The sequence below is a fragment of the Amphibalanus amphitrite genome, unplaced genomic scaffold, assembly GCF_019059575.1.
Source record: "Amphibalanus amphitrite isolate SeventyFive unplaced genomic scaffold, NRLGWU_Aamphi_draft 000042F_arrow, whole genome shotgun sequence".
In the NCBI taxonomy this organism is placed as follows: Eukaryota; Metazoa; Arthropoda; class Thecostraca; order Balanomorpha; family Balanidae; genus Amphibalanus; species Amphibalanus amphitrite.
In genome coordinates this window covers 881,953-905,624 of record NW_024881538.1, presented here as the reverse complement: position 1 = coordinate 905,624, position 23,672 = coordinate 881,953, and the positions used below count along the sequence as shown (strand labels likewise).

The window sequence follows — 23,672 nt, the reverse complement described above, 5'->3', positions numbered from 1 at the left end:
CGAGGTCGACACCCAACGCGCCAACGAACGTCGATAGCGCCGCCGCCATTACTATGGTAATGCCATAAACAAACTCGGCGCCTCGGTCAGGTGAGCCGGACCGGGCAGACGCCGCGCTGTGACGGGTGGGTCAGTGGGCCTCAGCGGCCGGCGGAGTGGGTCGGGTCAATGAGGTTGGGTCAGGTCGGCTCGGGTCAATGATACTGGGTCAGTTGACTCTAAACAGGCGATACGATGGGTCGGGTTAGGGGCTCGTATCAGAAGCAAGGCTTAAGGGGTTACTGGGTAACTAAGAATGAGCTATGCATTATTCAAAGTAGGGGAGAGCGGGGCCAGGTGAAACACGGGGTCAGATGAAACACGGCTTTATTTTCAACAGTATGCAACATATGGCGTTGCCGACACCACTGCGCATCCGCGCTCGACCACTTCCTTTGTCAACGGCGTTTGGGCGGCAAACGGACGGTAATTTTGATTTGACACTTGTTTTTGTGGTTTTGAGGGGCGTTTGGGAGAAATCGTTTTTATGAATATTTTGTGATATCTCATATACCTTTGTTTGCTGAAAGAAGAACTCCTGGCTCCGGAATAACACCTTATTTGGCCCTTCATTCAGCATGATGCCATCCCTCCAGCTCGTTTGACATGTGCTTTACGGCGCGTGCGAGATGGCGGGAGCGGATGGGGTCAATTGAAACGCTTCTTTGAGGGTCAGTTGAAACAGGGCCACAGGCCGTTTCAATGGACCCCGGTGACCTTTGCAATGGTTATTGTTCAGGGGCTGTAAACATTAAAGGAAATAGTCCACCTTTGAAATGAGCTTTTAAACTGAAATAGTAGTTTAATAGAGCTCAATTTTTGACCCCTTTTCTCCAGCCTTTTGCTTGAAAGCACACTATAGCCTGAGATATTTCTCATTTTCCTCACCCGCCCATTTTACCATAGTCTATGTACTTTATGTCACCTATTATGAGGAACTTTGCACTTTTAGCTTTCCAACGACCTATTGAATGAAGCATTTGGAAAAGTAAACCGGACAAAATATCTCCTTAAGAAAGTGGCCTTGAAGAGGAAAACATCCCATTGTTAACCCGGCAGTTGCTGGGGTATTTCGCCACCCACCGTTTGCTGGGGGGGGGGGCGTTAAACGCCCCCCAGCCGATAACTCGAGAACCAATAGGCGCAGCGAAACGCACGAGGCGGCAAACGAAAGAGCGCGACGAGACGCTTCAGATGAGTACTTTAAAGTTGAATTTTGAGGTCACAGGTCGGGTCAAGGTCAGGTCAAACACCTGAAATCGGGCTTTCAGTAGCATGGACTTCAGGACTTCGCAATGGGCGCCTCTCGCCATAAACTCTGTCAAAACGGTGCACAATCCATCTTACAAGGCCTACAAGAGTGTCAGCTCCATGTAGGGGTCAGTCAAGCATAGGTCAGGGTCAAGGTCAGGTCAACCGGGTAGGCACATATCCCCGAAAATCAAAACTGATATTCGCAGCCTGTGATACATGTTTTATAGGTAATTTGGGGCGTAGAACACGATGGTGACATTCATTTTATCACGTTAGGCGGCACGGGCGGACATCGATAGCAGCGCCTCTATCGGTCACTAGGGAAAGCTGGGCTGTAGGCGACGAAATACCGGCTGAGTTGTCACACGTTGAATAGGTTTATAGCCATCCGTCTTGTTAAAAGTTGAACTTTTGCCTTTAATATTTCTACAGGCAATTTTAGAAGTGTCTTCACATGGATTATAAAGCCGTTTAGATTATTGTGTTCACTTCAAGCCTTTCCTATTGTTCTTGATGATGCGGGAACTATTTATAATTAGTGTTTCTAGCTTAGTAAAAGAACATACTGTGCAAACGATGAAAAAAGCATAAATGGAAGATTTTAAATGCAATTTTCTCTAACAATTAATGGTAAATTCTCTACAAATCAAGGAAAAGGTGCATGCTAACTGATAATTTAAAGTTCTTGGGGCCAGTTGTTTTCTTCTTTTCTTACGTCGCCCCAATGGCCGCGAATACACTTGTGATAACGCCTATCGATATGTGTACGTGTTTGGCTCAAAAAGTTCAATTTAATAAATTCATGTATCATGGTCGTGAAGTAGTCACGAAAAATTACCAAGATTCAGTTCAAGATTTTGGAAAATGCGGAACGATAATAAATAATCGAAGATAGCCATTTGATTGATCATGGTATTGGCAGTCTAATGGCGTTTACGGCATGTCTGTATGTCTGTTTTGTGATTTTATATGATTTTTTGAACATATACCGTTTTTGGTCGAAAACTCAAATCATGACGTCACTAAAACCTCGATATCTCAAAAATTTTCCCACTAATTTATTTGAAACTTTGTCACAATAAACTTCAATCAATTCCCTACAGGTACCCAAAATTTGGCGCGCCTGCGGCGCGCCGTTTTTATGCTATGGCCCGGCGAAAAAAGTGGGGGCGTTTAACGCCCCCCCCCCCCAGCAACTCGCGGGTTAAGGATAGGTGCAATTGACCCCATGGGCTGGTTCAATTGACCCTCGCATCGGGGTCATTTGAAACGGGCGTAGAGCTGTTTCATAAGCATGCGTTTGGCAGCAAAATATGTTTGAAACATATTTTTACATATCTTAAAATAAAGCCAAAAGAACATATTTTTTTTCATGGTATTGTGCATTTTTCGATATGACAACTAGATCTCGCTGTGCATGTCAATATATAAAAAGTGGTTCAACTGGCCCCGCTCTCCCCTAGAAATAGGTGAAAAATAGATTCTCCCAGATTTTCGGCACATAACTTTGATATTCTAAATAATTTCGTTTTGTCAAATTAAACCAGTTTTTTTATTCAATCGCAAAAGACATTCTTGCAAATCATTTACAAAATGCACAAAAACATAGTTTTCGAACTTTTGCCCAAACTGTGTGTGAAAATTTAAAGAATTATTCAAAAAAGATCCAAGAAGCCAATGAAGTCAATGAAACTTTTCATGACATGCTGATAAAGTTAGCGTTGGGCTTATTTTTTACATTCGCAGGCGTGTTTAATAATCTTTCATCGCTTATTTTGTAAAATGAAGAAATGGCGCGGGTTAATTATGGTATCAATTAAGCATGCTAATGTCCTGTCAACCTTTCACCTCACTTTAAAGATTAGACGTTTTTTCTGGTTTCGACGAAATTTCATAACTCGGCAGCTCTGCAATCGTTAATTAGCACTGGATTTACCGTCGGGACACCTGCTCTTTGTGAAATATTTAATCTGACGTTTAAGTAATACCTACTGAAGGCAGTTGGAATGTAGACGCACTACTTAATTACTCACGCACTTTTAGCCACTGAGTCCAGCTAGAACTTTCGTTGCACCGTTTATAGGTGTGCATTAGACAGGCTTTCACGAACTACCTGATATCTATCATGGATATCATGACAAGTTCGCTTTCAACGTGATGAACTGACAGCCAACGACCATCACCTGATCCATCAGGTTCATCAGATCCTCACGTCAGCCATACATCATACAATGATCCCATACATCACGTAATCCTTCCAGCCGCCGATCAACTCCATTGTTGATCCCGCAGCATCATCGCGTCTATATTTACCACCGTCATCACATTCCATGCATAGGTACTAACTGAATATTATCACATCAAGTCCAATGTCCGCTCACCACGTGCCCACATAGTTGCAAACGTGGTCCAGTATGCCGTCTTACGTGAACACGAATAACTACCTAAGCTCATTGATAGCTGATCGCGAGCCAAAAATTTGGCCAAAAATCCAATCTGCAATAGACTAAAAAAGATCGCCAGTTTTATCGCCATTCGTTTGTTTATGTGGATTACCTACTCTGGCTCATTCCAAGTCTGAATACCAATCGTTTTTGCTGAAAACGTTTTTGGTCTCATCTGTGCACCAAAAATCTTATTTATGTATCTTTTCCAACCTTACAGTAGATCACAATTGACAAATTTCGAAATTTGCCTCTCGGGGGTTCACAGAAAGCGGGGCTACGCTGTGGACAGGTCATGTTCCACTCATCTGCCCTCCTGTTCCCAAACCATCTCCATCCAGTGAGCGCGTTACGCACTCGGCACGTCTCTGCCGTTCCCGTCTGATCAGCCGTCTCAGCGGTCGCCCGTCGTCGCTGCCGTCGCCGTCACGGCCAGCTCATCTGCCGAAAATCAGCCGAGACCGCCGCCGCCGCTGCGACACCGCCGCGGTCGATGCGCCGTGCGCGACCGGCGCGGCGCAGCGCGGCCGACGGTGACGACGACGGCGACGACGGCCGCCGGCAGACGCTCCAGAGACCCCCAGCGCACCGCGCACGCGACAGCCACCGCCACTGCCCGGCAGCGAACAAACCAGGTGAGGCGGGGACCGAGGTGTGTGTGGTGAGGTGATGGGAGGGGTTTAGTGTAGCTACACAGTCTATCACTTGAGCTTGGGAGAGGGGAGATGGCAGACACCCATAGTCAAAACGCGAGTTAACTGCAGGTGAGACAAAGAAGCGAGTTGTCTGCCTGGCGTTGCGCCAAAATGGTGAACTGCTTATTATGGAAACCGGCACCGGTAGGTATGCTCTGAGGTTAAACAATGTCATTCCTGCAACCATTCCTTTATCGTGTGAACTCATAACATAGTGTGGATTTGGTGGTATTGTAAAATTTCAAGAGAATATTCAATTGGTTGATTAATTTATTAATTTGCCCAATGATTCAATTCAAATCACGCGTTACAATGCAAATGCAGTACCATTTTGTAGATAAGTTAACAGAGTCGCGTTTCCCGCGATGACTGGCGAATGGTGAGAACCGCCGCTCCTGCGCTCGATACCTATCTGAGACTCCTGACGAGGCTGGTCCCGGTTGATGGAACAGCACCAGCCAGCTGAAGTCAGTGAGTGGGACACACTGTTCGGCCAGGTGAAAACAGCAAACTGGCTTCTAAATCACTTCCACAACCCGACCCATCTCATGTTCTGACGGTCGAGGCCAAGCCTTCCACAGCAAGCTCACCTTGAAGTGGGTTCGGGCATAATCAATCAATTTATTCAGAACATTTGAAATAAGTTAGGTACGAATGTACTTGTTGCTGAACAAAATTAGAGAAATTAATTAAGACAGTCCCTACCATTTCTGTGCAGATGATGCCAGAAATTCCCGACTGAGTAGCGATATTGGTCACACCTTGGGAATATGTCGTAAGTGAGAAACAAGAGCACATCCGACTGATCCGACTGTTTTTGGATAAATGGAGCCTTATCTCCACTCCTCGTTTTTCAAAATAACTCGCGTAAAAAACGGCCGATCGCAACGAAACCTTCAGTACTCTTCCAGAGTTGATCAATTTTACACATCCTCTGAAAACGTGATGAGCCTGAAACACATGACCTTTGACCTTTGACCTGCTTCTCGAGACCGTGTCAGGCCAGAAATGCGATTTGGCGTATGTCAGCGTACATTATCCGTGCGTTTCCAAATCTTCTGTGATTATAAACGCGCTATTATGTGGAATGATGACTGTCCCTTGCATTATGGTAGATGTCTAGGCCACGTAAAGGTCAGGTCACGGTTACTAGCCTTAAACGACCTTGGTTCACTTTTTCGATTTTTTTCATGGTCCAAGGGCAAGTTCGGAGCTGATTTTGAATATAACACTCATTTGAACATTTCAGAAGTAGTTTTAGTGCTTATGGAACCTGCTACGAAGCTGTCAGTGATCGTTAACACCTACTATGGATAGGCGGCGGGACCCCTAGTGGTTGACCTGACCTAACCCGGCCCCGCCTACCCCGAATGCGTGAATATATCTCTGATATAAAAGAATCTCAAAATCAGAACCCCGGAAAGAATATAACAGTTTGATTTTTAGAAGTTTCAGAAGATCCCTACTTTCCTGAATTTCGGGTTATTAACCCGCGCAGGGCCGGTGCTCCGAGATTCCGCGCCGGGCCGTAGGGGGTGTCTGAACACCCCCCACCCCCTTCTAACTCGGCTCCTGGGCCACGTAGCGACACGTGCTAAGCGGCAATCGAAAGAACGTCCAAAATAAGGACGAAAACACTTGGTCATTTTTTGGGTCAGGTCAAAGATCAGATCACCAGAGGTCACCAAAGGAATATAACAGAATATAACAGTTTATTTTGTTGACTATTTCAACATTTTGGAAACTGCCGACGGCTATCTCGGGAACCGATAGAGCTACAGTGCCGCGGAAAAGCGCATTCGATAGCCCTTTTATAGACCTTTCTGAATATTGTTCTCAGATTTGATCTCAGGTCAACGGTTTAGCCTCCAGAGGGCAAAAACTAAAAAAAAAACGTTTTTACGAAAAACGTTTTTTTCGGCAATAACTTTTGACTCAAAAGAGCCATAACATTACTTTTGCCAGCATCTTGTTCCTCTCGTCGAGACGCGTCGAATGAACTATAATTTGACCTCAGGTCAAGGTCATGACCTGACCGGAAAAGGTCATGTTGCATATCAGTCCACCTGCAACGTCGAGCCGAACACATCTAAGGCGTTTTCAGCGCTCTAGCACGCCTCTATCAGAAGTTACTAGCGGAAAACTGTTAGATTCTGTTCGTGACCCGAGATGACCTCGGGGACATAACAAGGAGTCACAAATGCCATTTTCCGGTTCAGTGTGTCAATTTTACCTACATCTCGATGTTTGAGAGTGTCTAGAATAGCGTTCGTGCAAAACAGACGCTTTTCAATTAATTTTCTCCCATTGACTTATAATGGAGAGGCCGCAAAATTGACCTGACCTTAGGTCACCGATATCAAAATTACGAGATATACATTTGATAGATATGTTGCTCTAATCAATCACTGAAAGTTTCAAGACAATCGTTCAGTCGGCGTAGCTATGACGAGCATTCTTATTTTTTTCTGGGATGAGGTCACTTGGCGTGACCTAGTGACCTGACCTGAGGAGACCGGGGTCTGAAATTTTCACAACATGTGCGGAAATGATGCACGAACAGGTGTTTTTTGAGATATCTGCGAAAAACCGCAGGGGCTGTTCAAACACCCCCCCCCCCGGCCCGGCGCGGGTTAAGCTGATCTGGAAGGTCAACCATCTTATCTCGTCAATCCATCCTAAAATTGAACGTCATCGGCTTCCTCTCGTCACGGGTAACACCCTCGTTTTTTTCTGCGAAGCTCTAGCTCGATCAGGGACCGAACCGTTGCGGGGGTCCAACAGACCCCTCCCCCTGTTATACGTTAGCGGCTGGCAAAATGCCAACACAGGCAATGGTTCAAATAATAACATCGCTATCAAAACAAACAGTCCATCCTGACCAGCTGCAGAGACGTAAAAACTGAAGAAAAAAAACATTTTAGAAATGTGGCTGGCATCACTCTGAAAGAGCTGTGGCGGGTCTTCCGACTAAAGTTAATACAAGAATTGATTTATTTATTTCATTTCATTGAATCATTCTAATTCGCCTGGTAATGTCTTAATTACGACGAGTAAATGATCCATTTTCATGTATCATTGTTAGGTGAGAAAATAGAGCCGGTAGCCCAGCCCCGGTCTGGTCAGGGGCCCGGCTCAATGGCACCGGGATATCCTTTCATGAAACGTCGAATTCATAAGTTACATTCCTGAGAAAGTTATGTTCGTATTCTTTGTAATATGAGGAGGAAATCTAACCGACATCACATTGACCAAAAGTTTCCGCCCGCACGGAGCTCAGCAATGGTATTTCAAACATGCATCAAATCATTACACGTACACCGCGGGAGTGTCTATTTTGGTATCTGCTGAGATCTGTCTACCAGGGCCGCTCATCGGGCTGGTCTCTCAGGGGCACTGCAATATTCAGCGGCAGCGCCCTGGAGTTCGCAGGCAGCCGGGCTGGTGTTGGAAAGCAGAGTTTGTGGCCGGGTGGGGTCGTTACTCCGGCTTCAGCGGGCGTCATGGGCTGACCGAGACAGGACCTCGGAGGGCCGCACGTGATGCCATCAAACATGCAACGGCCGAGCTTCACGAGAGCTCATTTCATTTGCTGGAGGGATAGGAACGCTGACTGCAAACGAGTGAATCTGAATACTTAACAAACATGAAATTCCCTACTGTTGATTCGGAGAACTTTACAACGCAGCCATGGCTCACAGAGGTCCGTTACCTGTTTTGCAAAGTTGGTTCAACAGTGCACCCGAGCAGCCACCTGTACCGCCACGAACTTGTTCGTCACGAGCCGCTATGGAGTCGTGTCGTGGCGTCATCCAGGGACACTGACATGTCCACTTGACAGCTTAATGACGGCAATAAGTCCAACGCCCCCTTATCAGGAACATGAACGAGCTGATACGAACACATTGCGGTGTCGAGCTGAATGTATAGACGGGCGAAACACCGGCATTACACCATTGTACAAATGCCAATTATCAACAAACTCCTGATAATTCAGCTGACAACGGACAATCCTTAGACTGAAAGCCAGCGCGTTGTTAGACAATTGGGATTCCATATATAATTCTTCCTTCAAACGCATCGCAAATTTCGTGACTTTCGAGCCCAGTGATAGATATGCCGTTCCATTTCGTTGAACAGAATATAAATATGTTCTCGCTTTGAATAAGAATAGGGCTGAGGCAGAAAAATAAAATCTTACATTGGATAGCTCTATACTCTAAAGCGACAAATAACCATCTATGAAAATCCCGCCGAGCGACCGTATTGTTTCGCTCTCTACGACGGACTTCGACCACTTGTATTGCTCCGTAACAGCCCAAATCTCCCGTCCCCTTCCCCACACGGGTCGCAGCTATTCTGTCTACCAGCGTTCACTGTGACCATTCTATCGAATGGTGTTCGATGTCCAATCTACCCCTCCCGATCGATCGCCCTCCCCCACACACACACACACTGACCAAGTCTGCCCTCTCGCTCCCAGGATGGTCGGCCACCCCAGCGTGTCCGTTCGGCGCGTGCTGGCGCTACTCCTAGTGCTCGGCTGTTGTGTCCACCCGGGCCTCGGCTGGGGCCGAGTCGCCAACCGCTTCTCGCCAGAGATGCTGGCCAGTTTTGGGTACGGCGGAGGACACCGACACTACTACTCACCGAACGCCATGCCGCAAACGTCAGCACTGGTCAGTGGGGCCGCACTGTGTTGTGGTTGGTGGTGCTTGTGTTTTTATTTATCGATGTCTTCATCAGGGGGTCAGGCTATGTCATTTTTACATAACGTTTTTCCTCAGAACAAAAAAAAAAAAACGAGTAAATTAAGACTATGGTCGCTAAAATGCGTTCAACTGAGGCGTGCACTAGGTGGTAGGTAGGTAGGTACACCGTTTAGATATATATGTTACAGTTAGTATGCGAAATCCGTTAGTTTGCAACGCAACTAGTTTCGTTGCAAACTACCTGACCGGCCAGGTTGTTTGCAACGAAACTAGTTCCGTTGCAAACTAACTGACCGTCCAGTTAGTTTGCAAACTAACTAGTTAGGATGCAAACTACCTAGTTACTTTGCAACGGAACTAGGTGTGTTGCAACGGAACTAGTTGTAATGCGAAATCGACGAGGAAGTGGCTCTATTTGTCGGTTATATTCAACTTTTATGTAAATTTTAGCAACGTTTGTTAAAACAAAGCTGTGTTTGTCTAACGGGTGACACTAGACATAAGACGGGTGGTCACATTTAGGATAGAAACAGTGAATTAACCGGATTCGACTACATAACGTTACGATCACTGGCGGGATCCAGAGGGGGGAGGGGCGCCCAAAATCGTTCCGCCATCTACGCAGCGCCCGAAAGCGACAAATATTTACTTGTTTTGAGAACGAAACGAAAACTGAACAACTTTTATAATCAAATACTTGTTTTAGATTGCTCAGCCATGTGTGAGGATTGGAATCAAAATCCGAAAGGGTTTTGTAATTTGGAGAAACTTTTTTTGGGATTATGTCTCCCGCAACGTTTAAGACCATCTTTCTGGAACCGCCAGTGATCACCATAAATGTCTAGACATAACCCGCGCCCCACTGGGGGGGGGGCTATTCATAGCCCCCCTCCCGTTTTTCTGCAATAACTTCTAAACCGCTTGACGTATCGCCCCCAAACTTTCAGTAGGTACCTTCGGCTGCATCAATTTGACACCTTGTGTCAAAATTTGAAATTGGTATCTATCATAGGTCGGCTGGAAATGACGTCAGAGTAACGTCATGGTTAGATTTTCGAAATTTTCAAAATTTTGTTAACTTTGAAAATTATACATATTAAAATTCAAAATTTATATTTGTATCTTTTTTCAAAAACTTTTGAACTTTTCGAAAAAAAAAAACTGAATAAATACGATAGAACACATGCTTATGACTTACTCTAGCAAGTTTTAGCCAGATATCTTCAAAAATGGCCAAGTTATACGCATTAGGTATAGCAAAAATTTCACAATTTTAATTTTTTCAAATCAATTTTATGTACCAATTTGACATCGTACACCAATATAAACAGCGCCATCGTGTTCCTGAGCTCAAACTGCATCCGATAGACATGTTTTTTGTTGAAAATTTCAACTTTAAAATTTGACCTTTTTTGACCTGAAAGTGACCTGACCTCCGCTATATTCAGATGAAAATGGCCTCAACTGACACAGGCGACACCGAATTCGAAATCTATGGCCTAAATGGACCATAAATCATGTGTCACGTGACCGACTTATGACATAAGATTTCCGTGACCTATGATGACCTGACCCTGACCTGAAAATCAAAGTACAAATTTGGTACTCTCAGAGTATCTAAATTATCTGTTCACGAGTGTGTAAACCAAAAATCAGCCTGATCTGACTCGTAAGACGGCAGCCAGAGCCCAAAAGGTGAACAAGCCAAATATCGATAATTTTTACTTTGACCTGACCTGTGACGATATCGGTGACCTCGAGGTCAATGAAATTTGGTTTCGCTCGACAGTTTTTCCGGTCGCCGAGTCGCTGACCAGCTCCTACCTCCACAACCGATCAGTCTGTGACGCAACCTGCCCTTTTATCATTGGCTGTTACCGAATGACCCGGCACCGCTAGGTCACCTGGCTAGGCAAGTCGCAGTAGGAGTCGGTCGGTGAGACAGATTCTTGATCGCACGCTTACCCCGGATCACGGTACAATATGGGACAATACAGTTCAGTTCTGTTCTGTGCGGTGGCGGTGGTGACTGGTGTTAGTGGGTGTCTAAAAAAAATCAAAATCGTAAAATGCCCCCCGGAACTGCCCCTCCTCTGGATCCACCAGTGATCGTCACATGTAGTCGAAACTTTTTCAAGTTTCATCCATAAATATTACCACCCGTCCTACACGTATGTCTAGCGTCACCCGTTAGAAAAACACAGCTTTGTTTTAACAACCGTTGTTAAAATTTACATAAAAGATGAATATAAACGACAAATAGATTCACTGCCTCGTCGATTTCGCATTACAACTAGTTCCGTTGCAACACACCTAGTTCCGTTGCAAAGTAACTAGGTAGTTTGCATCCTAACTAGTTAGTTTGCAAACTAACTGGACGGTCAGTTAGTTTGCAACGGAACTAGTTTCGTTGCAAACTACCTGGCCGGTCAGGTAGTTTGCAACGAAACTAGTTGCGTTGCAAACTAACGGATTTCGCATACTAACTGTAACATATACAAAAAAACGAGGGTTACTTACGAACACCTTTAAAACAGAAACGGATAATATGCAATTGGCAATTGGCATACCGATGTGCCTACTTATATTTCCCATCTGACAAGGGAATCCCACATGGGACTATGTTTCTCTGTTTGTCAGTAGTCATGACAGCATTTATAATATAATGTAAATCAAATCCGCATAATAGGCAGCAGGGACTATAAAACATTACTCGAAACGCCTGCAGTAAATATACGACACACCTGTACGAGTGAGGTTGTTGCAGTGCTGTGCCTATTACTGGCATCGCTGGTACTTACAGTGGCCAAAATTGCCACAATGTCAAATTAGAGAACATTTGCTACCGTCTACCAGGTTATGTATGTATGTGCATTGTGCAAGCTGCTTGCAACAGGGGTTGCAGCATACACAAGTGTCCTCTGTTCAAGGACAACACAGGAACGCTAGAATGGCCAGAACAGCATATAACGGGCCATTATGGGTCCCTTTGGCACTTTATGGGTTCGCGTACAGGCGCTTCGTCTTCACTAGCACTGTTTACCATTGGTGCAGCTCCATCCTTTGCTGTTCATTCCCAGCTCCTGCTGCAATGTCGTGATTAAAAAAAACACCTTGATTTCAGGACCGTGAACACATGTAGGTACACATTCCTGAAGGGATGTGTGACCCCCAACCGGCACAAAATGGGCGACAGACTTGAGTGCTATTACGAATTATCGTAAGGAGGCGTTAGTTGGGCGAAGTGTGAAAGTGTTTGATGTGAGTGGTATGGACGATGGATTTTTAACGTGGCCAGAAGACATGGTACATGTCTTCATGTACCCACACGGCGAGCTAATATGCATAGCTGACCATATTTACACATTACGTCTTACACATTTACGGTTATTACCAAGTTATTACAAGTGTAATATATTTTTCTTAGGTGTTGTTTTTATCCGCTGGGACTGAGAGCGTGAGATGATGTTTTTCGTACTCCAGCGTAGATGGGTAGCCATACGGCTTCCACGGTTGACAGTGATGACATCAGTCATCTTTTTGCAAGCTCGTTAAAGATTTGGGCTGTACGGGGATTCGAACCCCGGCCCCGGGCCCGGGGTTCGAATCCCCGTACAGCCCAAATCTTTAACGAGCTTGCAAAAAGATGACTGATGTCATCACTGTCAACCGTGGAAGCCGTATGGCTACCCATCTACGCTGGAGCACGAAAAACATCATCTCACGTAATATATTTTTGTTGGTATGATTTCAAGCATTTAAGCGTGGAGCATTGCCATTTGAGCATTGTCAAAATATTAGTAGTAGGTATTTATGATGAAGATTAACGTGTCGCTCATGTGTATTGAAATTCAAAAATGAAACCATCAACGGCTTCATTTTTTCCTTGAAATATCAGTAGGCCTGTGCAACAGGTTAATTTTCATTATGCTAGAAATGTAATTATATTTTCAGCATGAGAACTGCACATGCTCATTGAGCGTGCTTGTACGTTGGATGGTATGCATTATACGTGTACAATGTACTTTTACGTGCACAATGCCTACCTAACGCGCGCCATATAGGTATGCGTAAGCGTTCAATGTCCTTTCTATAGCAGAGTCCAGCGTGCTTTCCAGCTGCCCAGAATGGCCCAATATCATTTCCTGAGCCGCTTATTGGTGAATGCCAGGCATCGAGTGGAGTGGCCAATAAAACTGGACAATGAGCGATAAGCCAGGCTGCTGCTACCAGCTTCATAAATATCAACTTCCCTTAGCGGTAGCAATAATCTTTCGTTGGAAACCAATCTCCGTTTACGACATATTTTGCTAAAAGACAGGTCTTAAAATAAATGATATGTTCCGTTTGTGTGGGTGGGCGATCAAACGATGTGCGTGATAATGACCCCTTCATAATTTATTTGCTCAATGTGGGATCGCAAACATGAGACACCTGGTTTGTCACTATATATATGGCCTTGGGTTTGTCAAAGACAAAAAATAAAACTACGCTTGATTGCTCACTTCCGGTTTTCTTGAACTTTTAGGTGTGTGACATTTAACTATAAAGTTTGACTTATGTTACTGCGTGCACTGTTCGGTGGCATCATATTTACGGACTAGCTATTCTGTCTAACTACTGCGAAGGAGGCAGTAACAGGTTTATTGTCAGCGACCGATGTCTGAAAGGAAAGCTTTATTTAAGTTTTAACCGACTGCAAACCCCAAGCTCACAGTTTGCTATTTTGATAGACAGATTTCAAAGGTGCTCTCACAGCATGAGTGCCGGGCCCGAGCACGTTAGCATTCTTCGTAAAGATATATCTTTTGTCATCAGTAGGTATAGTAATAACTGCCCCAATTTGGCGATATAATGAGAGCCGTATATTTGAAATCCAAACGGGCTGACCTATGACCCCGACCCGTGTCACCAGAAGGACGAAGAGCTGACCTCTGACCCCGACCCGTGTCGCCAGAGGGACGGGGCAGCCCAGATCTGACCCCGGCCCGTATTGGCTGAGGGACGAGGCGCCCTGACCTCTGACCCCGGCCCGTATTGACAGAGGGACGAATCGACCCTGACCTTTGACCCTGACCCGTGTCGGCAGAGGGCCGAAGAGCTGACCTCTGACCCCGGCTCGTATTGACGGAGGGACGAAGCGCCCTGACCTTTGACCCTGACCCGTGTCGGCAGAGGGACGAGTCGTCCCTCTGCTATTATTTCCTATGAGGGACGAGTCGACCCTGACCTCTGATCCTGTGTCGCCAGAGGGACGAGGCAGCCCAGATCTGACCCTGGCCCGTATTGACAGAGGGACGAGTCGACCCTGACCTCTGACCCTGTGTCGGCAGAGGGACGAGGCGGCTCTGATCGAGGAGCTGCTGGAGGAGGACGAGGAGACCAAGGCGCACTGCCGCGGTCGGCGCTGCTTCTCCAACGAACAGTGCTGCGACTCCTATCTCTGCGTCGAGGTCGAGGACGAGGATACAGCAGGTACGTGATAAAAACGGCAACTATTCGATAGAAGACTTAGCTGTTACCTGATCAGTGCGGTAAAACTTTTTTTCCACACGAAGGGGGGGGGGCGGTCGAACAGCATTCCAGCTGCAGGGAGTGTCCAATCCTTTACTTCCCTCGTCCCGCTGGGGGAATCCAGCCAAACAGATACTTACGTACAGGTTGTGGTGGATTGGTAGAAGACTTGTGGTGCTCTGCATGTTAGTCTCTGATCGACCGAACACTTTCACCCAAAGCACCAATTGTGTCTCAAACAGTTAACGTTCACCCGAGGACGTAGCCAGTCATAGCTAAATCGTGTTATGTTGCAAAAAAATACAATACGCCTGCCGAAATCCACCAGTAAAATAATAAAATCAACTGCTGCAGAGCTTCAAAACATTATGAAATTCAAGTAGGTATCCTAACTTTCACCATTTTCCTTACCATCCTATCAGGATTTATTCTCTAGGTATATCCTGACGCGGCTCGGCGCATCTTGTGGGACAGAAATAGCGCCGCATTTTTCATCTCCATGGTGGCGTGCAGATAAGGAAATAATAGCAATAATCATTTCATGATGTTTGTGTATGTGGGCTGGCTTTGCGTGCACAACACTCGAGTAATAACGTCGAGTGAATTGTTTGGATATTAAGCGGGTTCCCAGGCACATATAGCCATTACGCACCCCTCGACGTACTTTATGTCACCTGTTTACATTAGTTCATATTGATTCTGAGTGCCCTTCGGTATGTTTACCAGGTGATCAAAAGGGGTAATCTTCAGTGCACACTAATTATAATTGTCCTGTTATCAGCCCGCACCGTACTTGAGCCTACCAAGAATGTCAACAAGCCTGTCTACGCTGATGCGCACCAACGCCATTGCTTCGGCTAATTCGTGCCATCATTTTCCTGTATTCAGTGTTTATGGTTAGGGATTGGAGGATTTATCATGCTAACCACACTCCATTGTTCATCAGCACATACATGCATATTTACCGAGTATCACAATAGCTTTTGAGGCATAAAAAATTAAGTGGGTCTGTGGGTATAGGTATGTTGATTTCGGCGGCACGCTAAGTTTCCCACGCATCAGTAGACTTAATTACTATGGCAAAAGTTGGAACAGAATCATGCACATCAGTTTTTGGGTATTTATATTCAAGGACATCAAAGTCTGTAGAGACACTAGGGCACTGGACAGACATGACGGCAGTCTCCACTGTCAAACAGTTCTCACAGCAGCCGAACAGAGAGCGAGACATCCCTGCGCACATCCCGCTCTCTCCACGCCAGGGATCAGAGCGCTCAAGGCCTTACATGATATGCGAGAGCCTTATATGAGAGCGCTGAGCTAGAACCAGCCGATTCCCTGCAGTCCTCAGCTCAATCGATTATAAATACGCCGGCCGTCTGATGCCTCATGACATTCTGCTTCACTTCGGCGTCTCCCGATCCGACAATCGACGCATGTACGCATGCACGCGGCGCACGGCGTGTCCGGGGAGCTGGGATCGATCGACGTTCGGCCGTGACCCCCCCTCCCTCGAGTCTGGGGGTGGCGTGCGCTGCCCGGACAGCCACAAAGACGTCGTCGCGTGAGCGCAGCGGCTGCACCAGCCAGTGGCATCACCCGATCCCACTATTGCATGTCCATCATACAATTGGAGCTCGCAGGCACTGGAGTGATTCCATAATTCGGACATACGCCGAATTGTAATTATGAGGCGTTGCAGAGTTTGCTTTGCATGTGCCGCATGCTTTGTAAGCGCATAACTTATGAATAATGCCTTACCTCATTGAATTATTCAAAAGACAAAGCTTATAGGATAACCGTTTATAATTCACAGAGGTGACAGCTGGGAATCCTTGTTAGGGTCGCCTGATAAGTACCTCTGATCCACCTGTTTCATGCCTCGATAGCTTCACAGAAAAGACCTAAATATGACCCACAAGACACTCGCGAAGAGCTTAACTACTTTTAACATAACAAGGGCTTGACATGTCACGGCAAACAGCTAAGATTTACGAATGTCGATTCCAAGAGAGATTTCCATTACATTTGTGCTTAAACAGAATTTCTTTGTCTGAATACGGTAATGGTTGAGACCTTACGCAAGGAAAAAAAATGTTAGAAATACTTGGATTGTCAATATACTGCAATTTATGACAGAATAGCATGCTGAATGGGTTAATGTTCAAACGAGGACAGGTATAGGGGTTGCCACTGTGTAAATATTTGCTACTGGTATGACGTATGAAGTCATTGAAACCAACCTTCTCTAAAGCAAATAATACACACTGCTAGGTGGACAGACCGGGACTTTTACGATAACTCAAGGGTGTGACTGACGACTAATGGTGTATCGACTTATTTGCCATTCTTATGTATAATTGCTTTCAAAACGGATAGAGCGTGACATTTACGATGCCGGCATCAGGCATGTCATTTCTGAAATTGTCGAAATGTATGGATAATAACTGTGCAGTCTGCACTCCCCATGCTCTACCTATTTGCTGATGGAAATCAGATGGATTAGTAACCTTTTGCTCATAACTAATGTAAGCCAAAAACAAATCCAAAATATATTTTCGGTGCTGGACCTTCTTCAGTGGAATGACAAAAACACGAAAGAGTGACACATTTTAAATCATGATAAGTAAGTACGCACTCGCAACGCTAATAAAGCTACTTCCGAGAAAACGCATCACATTCATATGAAACATCCAGATTTTTGAAGGCATCAAACATAAGACATTAGATACTGGAAAACTTTGGACAGCATAATATCAAATCGCTATGATATATGGTACATACATATGTATCACGTACAGGTCTAAATGAGCGATATCAGTATGTAGCAGACACACGGTACCTAACAAGTAAAGATCATTCACATACGTTAGCATCAAACACTTCGTAAATGGTGTGTAGTGCATACAAAATACAGACACGTACTCTTCAATGGGCCTAACATAAAGAGTGGGCCCTGTGTGTGTGTTCAAGTGTAAATAAATATGTTCAAGTTCATGCCTGTTTGCGCAACTGAATGTGTTAGTGTGTGTGTGGGGGGGGGGGGGGGGTGCAAGTGTATAGGTGGGTGTGGGTGTGGGTGTGTATGTATCACACCCACCTATACACTTGCACCCCCCCCCCCCACACACACACTAACACATTCAGTTGCGCAAACAGGCATGAACTTGAACATATTTATTTACACTTGAACACACACACAGGGCCCACTCTTTATGTTAGGCCCATTGAAGAGTACGTGTCTGTATTTTGTATGCACTACACACCATTTACGAAGTGTTTGATGCTAACGTATGTGAATGATCTTTACTTGTTAGGTACCGTGTGTCTGCTACATACTGATATCGCTCATTTAGACCTGTACGTGATACATATGTATGTACCATATATCATAGCGATTTGATATTATGCTGTCCAAAGTTTTCCAGTATCTAATGTCTTATGTTTGATGCCTTCAAAAATCTGGATGTTTCATATGAATGTGATGCGTTTTCTCGGAAGTAGCTTTATTAGCGTTGCGAGTGCGTACTTACTTATCATGATTTAAAATGTGTCACTCTTTCGTGTTTTTGTCATTCCACTGAAGAAGGTCCAGCACCGAAAATATATTTTGGATTTGTTTTTGGCTTACATTAGTTATGAGCAAAAGGTTACTAATCCATCTGATTTCCATTATAATCATAATCATGCTCAAAAAAACGTTTCACACCATTCAATTATTTGCTGATGGTCGATTAATCCATTAAGCCGAGTGACCCTTTCACCAAACTGAACTCGGCAAAAAGCGTCATCATGTTTCGACTCAACGGTACCTCCGACTCCACATAGCACTGGCTCAGCCATGCTATTCCTTTAATCTTCATCTTCAGTAACAAGTATGCACTGTCACAGCAATACCATTTTCCACCAAGCCGGTTCGCTGCAATTATTTCATTTCTCATACAGGGTGTCCGGAAAGTCCTGGCGCTTCTTTTGGACCCCGTGTAACGCGCGCTGTGATTATTGGACATTCAGCCAATCATCACAGACATGACCCCTCGTTGATTGCTCAGCCAGGGGTCGTGTAAATATGACCTTGAAATCGTTTTCAGTGATGGGTAGATGGGCGAAGATGCGCCTTGTCGCTGAATGCCTGCGCGCGGCGGCCGGGTGCGACTTGAACGAGGCGCGAGTTGCAGCGCGATGCGGCGTTTTTCGATGAATGGTTTAGCAGGTAAAGGTTTATTTCGACTCGGGAATTCCTTAAAAAATATCCTCAGACCGTTTCGAACGCGATATGGGAACGGAGCAGCATTTCAACGCGGCAATCGAAGAAAGTGCGGGGGTCTGATGGACAAAAATGTCCCATCATCTTCGTCAATGTCGAATAAATGAATAACAGGCTGGCCCACGAGGGGTTCCTGGACAGCCACATCAACCCGAGGGTCAAGACGACATGCCCTAAGGGTCACTTCGCATTTCAACAGCACAGAGCACCCTCCAACAACGCCGCCGCCATTCAAGCTAAACTGACAGAGGAGCTTGCCGGGCCAGATCACCGTGGCGAAATGAGATTAGGCCGCCTTATTCTCCTAACCTGACCCGCTCGACTAAGGCGTGCTACGCGTTTTGTAGAACAGGATCTAGGCCATTTCTCACCCCAACCTGGAGTCGCTGAAGACTCGCATCATGACAGCATGGGAGGACCTGGAAATGCCCCGCATCGTCAAAACCCGCAGACGCTTCCTCCCCTACGTCGAGGCCGTCGTCGGCGCCGACGGTGGTTACATTGAATGAGCACGTAGCGGAAGCATGTGGCTTGGTGTCCCTGGTCATTGTTTTGATCCATTGATTAGTATCTATGAACCAATGGCATTTGTTTTAGAAAATGTTGAAAAGCGCCAGAACTATCCGGACACCCTGTATATCTTTTATTTCTGTTAACTTTCCAATTCTTCTCTCTCTCTCCCTCTCTCTCTCTCTCTCTCTCTCTCTCTCTCTCTCTCTCTCTCTCTCTCTCTCTCTCTCTCTCTCTCTCTCTTTCTTACTCTCTCTCTCTCTTTCTTTCTTTCTTTCTTTCTTTCTTTCTTTCTTTCTCTTTCTCTCTCTCTCTCTCTCTCTCTCTCTCTCTCTCTCTCTCTCTCTCTCTCTCTCTCTCTCTCTCTCTCTCTCTCTCTCTCTCTCTCTCTCTCTCCCTCCCTCCCTCCCGTTTGTCGGCGCCCTCCCGCCCCTTCGTCTAACAGTTATCTTTCTTCGACAGCCTCGGGCACGTGCATGCCCAAGTACGTGCGCCACGAGGGCGACACGTGCTCGTCGGCGTCCGACTGCGGCTCCAGCCTCACGTGCGTGCTTCAGACGGACGGTCAGAAGCGCTGCCAAAAACAGGTGGTCGGAAACAAGGCCTACTGTGAGTACTGGTCACATCCGCAGAGCGGAGAGCGACGGGCGGTGACTTTCAGCTGGAGATATAGGTAGTTAGGAGTTGATGGGAATATCATTTTCTGTAACCGCAAATCGACCTGCTGGATAAAGCATTTTACAAATACCACATACATGTTTATGTCCCTTCAAGTTTACCATTTTCGATTACAGGCGCCGTTAAAACAATAACCTCATGAAAATTCATATAACCGCATTTAAATACCGAACTCCAAAACTGATTTACTCGGCAGCATGTTTTTGAGTTGCTTATAATCGTTTCACAGACGAGGACTGCAAGATGACGACAGAGTGTGACGTCACTCGGGGTCTGTGCTGCCAGCTGCTGAGGAGGCACCGCCAGTCGCCCAGGAAGGTAGGCGAACTAGCGCTGCCAAATCAGATACCACCTGCTGTCAATCGGATGAGTTTCAAAGTCTCGGAGAGTTGGACATACCGATATCTGGTTTCGCAGTCTTTCAAAACCAGCTCTTAGCGTAGGCTGTAAAAATGTAGTGGCATCGTCCAAGATAGTGTGTCATACCGTTTAATCATTTAGAGACAGACATAGTTAGGTCTCTGCATGCCAATATACCGTCACTCGATGCATTGGTATGCCGGTATGCAGATGTTTTATAACAGACGTCTTTCAATATGTCAGGCAGCCTCTGATAGCGTCTGACTTTGGTTCCAGGCCTGCCTGTACTTCAGCGACCCCCTGATGTGCATTGGACACGTTCCCATGGAGGAGGTAAGACTTTTGACAAACAGGGTAGCCGGAAGGCCAGCCAGCTACCAATAAACATCGCTGTCGCGTAACAGCGCACATTGTTTGTCGGGCTTATGTAGGTAGTTTAAGGCGAGCCTGCTGCGTCAGTTGTTTCCTGTGTCAGTTGTTAGAAAGTCAGCGGTACAAATCCAGTCGCTGCCCAGTGCCTGTAATCTCAAGGCGCCTTGGTCCCAGTTTCATTATTTCATTTTACTTATTCATTTATTTGCTGCTATTTTATTTCGTTCGAATAGGGATGGCCTGGGTTCCGCGGCAGAGGGTAGTTGAAATGTCAGATTGCGTCGGTAAGCGATGTATCTACTTTCATCGAACGCCGTGTCCTGAATCAATAATGCCACACACCAAACACGCATTGATAAGGCGTCCGAGGGCTAGGACCTACACCACAAACATTGATTGCGCTCATAGCGGGTTCTGACCTCTGACCTCACAAGTCCATCCAGTTATTTCGCAGTGCCGCGTCGTCTCCGCGCTGCACCCAGACTGACCACCAATCCCTCTCCCCCCCCCCCCCCCCGCCTGCCGCAGGTGAAGTCCAAGGTGGAACACATGGCCAGTGAGAAGCGCATCACCGGTCGCATCGACGACCTGAAGCACCTGACCAACTGAGTCAGTCCTCACACAAAGAGCCGGGAGGCCGTCGAGCCGGGAGGAGAGATTCGGCAGTACGGCCAGCCGCCAGCGCGGCTCATGAACATATCACTGCAGCGGAGAGCCACCGAATGCGCTTAACACTCGACATATCACTTTGAACGTACTGGAGAGAGAACTGTGTGGCTGGCCGGCCGCCCCAGCACGCCAGTTATGTGCGTCAGTGTCTGTGTGTGGGTGTGGGTGTGTGGGTGTGCGCGTGCTCATGTATGCGCGCTCGCGTGTGTGTTGAAGTGTCGAGGTTCTGTCGCGCTGTACCCATCTTATGTACCGCCCCCGGACCGTTTCATCTGGCTGGCGTACTGTCAGGTGATCTCGGTTGATACAGCGACCCCTCGTTGGGTCCGCGCTACCTGTCTACAGTATTGTGAACACCCCTGATATTCGTGAGCGCGCGCGCCGCGCAAATCTACAGTACCTTGCCATTAGACCGTGTAAATGGACCCTCCAAAAAGATGACCCTGACTTGTCGCACGAAGACGCTCTGTATCTAATCTACCTAGCGTTCGCACGCAGTCGGGATAGGTGTCTGTGTATGGATGAGGCAGGCTGGATAAAGCCTCGGTACCAGGTGATCCCTAAGCCCTAATCCTGCTCTGCCCGACTACTCAAGCCCAGTCTATGAGGCCCAAGTGCCATCGAATCTGCCAAATCGTACTGATATAGTCAAGGCACCAGCCCGGCGATCCTCAAACAGGTCACAAACAGATGTTAGATCACAAAAGAGACATCAAACCTGAAAAGTTACAGGCTCAAAATCTATTCACGCTCAAAATCTATTCATAACAGGCCACAATCCTATGACCATATATGACAAACCAACATTCCAGACTGCGAGCTCTACCACATGGTCACCGCTGCCCCTCCCCAGCAGACTTCCTCTACCCCCAAAGATGATGTCTCGTTTCGGCTCTCTCCGATCCCCCAAGTGCGCGCGCAGCCTCAGTGAGCCATGCGGCTCGCTGCCCGGCCGGTCGGGCGCTGTGGCCGGTCGGCTCCGCGGCTTCAACCACCGCTGCTCTGTAGATTAGTCTAAGTAGTGTAGCAAGCAATAGCGCCGCCGGTAGGGAACGACTGACCCGTGCGAAGTGAGACCGGCGACCGCCTCGGCGCGCCGCCGCCTCGCTCCCCGGCGCACCGGCAGGACGCCCGCCCCCCCCCATCCCGCCGCCGACATTCACAGAGTCCCTCGGTTGGTGTGGCTAAACTAAGAGAACGTCGTGACCCGAAAATAAACGAGTTGTTAAGACGTCTTTATTTTATTGGATGTTCGTGGCCCGACATTTCGTCACGTCTATAAAATATACTTCAGCTATGTGACATGCGACGTCTTGTTACGTTTCAATGCGGGAGACAGAAGAGTGACAAACGTTGTGCCAATATGAATGTTCGAGTCAGACGATAGATTCGGCGATCGAAAATGGAACAGATATACAGTGACACGGATACGGTTTTCTAGGATAACCGGAATCGTGGCTTATCCATATAACTATCCTTGTTAATTTGTAAAGGACTAAAACTTTTTCCTCGCCAGTTGATCGCCATTATTTCAGGCTATCTGTGGAATCCCAATCCCAAAGTTGATGAGACACTGCAGTGCCCCTCCAGAGTTGGAGACGGGGAATATTTGTTTCTGGTCCCTAAAAAGCTGTTTCTGGCACCTAATTGCTGATCAGCCCCAAAATGCTTATTCGACCCTAATATCTGAATCTGGCACCTAATTGTTTCCACACAGCCTAAAGTTGCCAGATCGTCTAGTTGAACTCCGTATTTGCTGTTTGCTGATTCAGCACCAAAACCAAAACATCCAGCACCTATTTTATTCCACGTTTGCCTACCTAATTCGCGTAATCTTCCTGATTTTATGTATCCTAACAACATGAACGTTGCATTCGGTGATGTCAAGTGCCATTTTCGCCAGTGGAGATAATGATTAATGCCATTTCTAGCCAAAAGAGAATCACTAGCCAGCTATGGTGCAGCATAGCAAGACGCTCCTATACCAGCCCGCTATGTAGAGACTAGATATTATTGCACCCTCAGCCATTTTAACGTGAAAAGTTTGGATCCGTCACTTCCAGCCAGGCTCTCAGGTCATAAACTGGAGTAAAGCAAAATGTCAACTCTGAACAGACATGCCACGCAACCAGCCCTCTTTTCAATATTATTAACTTTC

General features: G+C 46.4%; 1 protein-coding gene across 1 annotated transcript; it reads left to right on the top strand.

Moving 5' to 3' along the window:
• The first annotated feature begins 4,297 nt into the window (after positions 1 to 4,297).
• LOC122376475 (ITG-like peptide) lies at positions 4,298 to 22,743 on the top strand. The gene is made up of 7 exons (XM_043356359.1): positions 4,298 to 4,372; positions 8,916 to 9,111; positions 14,478 to 14,619; positions 19,898 to 20,044; positions 20,343 to 20,431; positions 20,750 to 20,806; positions 21,374 to 22,743. Exons 2-7 carry the CDS (start codon positions 8,917 to 8,919, stop codon positions 21,452 to 21,454), a joined length of 711 nt encoding a protein of 236 aa, XP_043212294.1. The 5' UTR covers positions 4,298 to 4,372; position 8,916; the 3' UTR covers positions 21,455 to 22,743.
• The last annotated feature ends 929 nt before the right edge of the window (positions 22,744 to 23,672 follow it).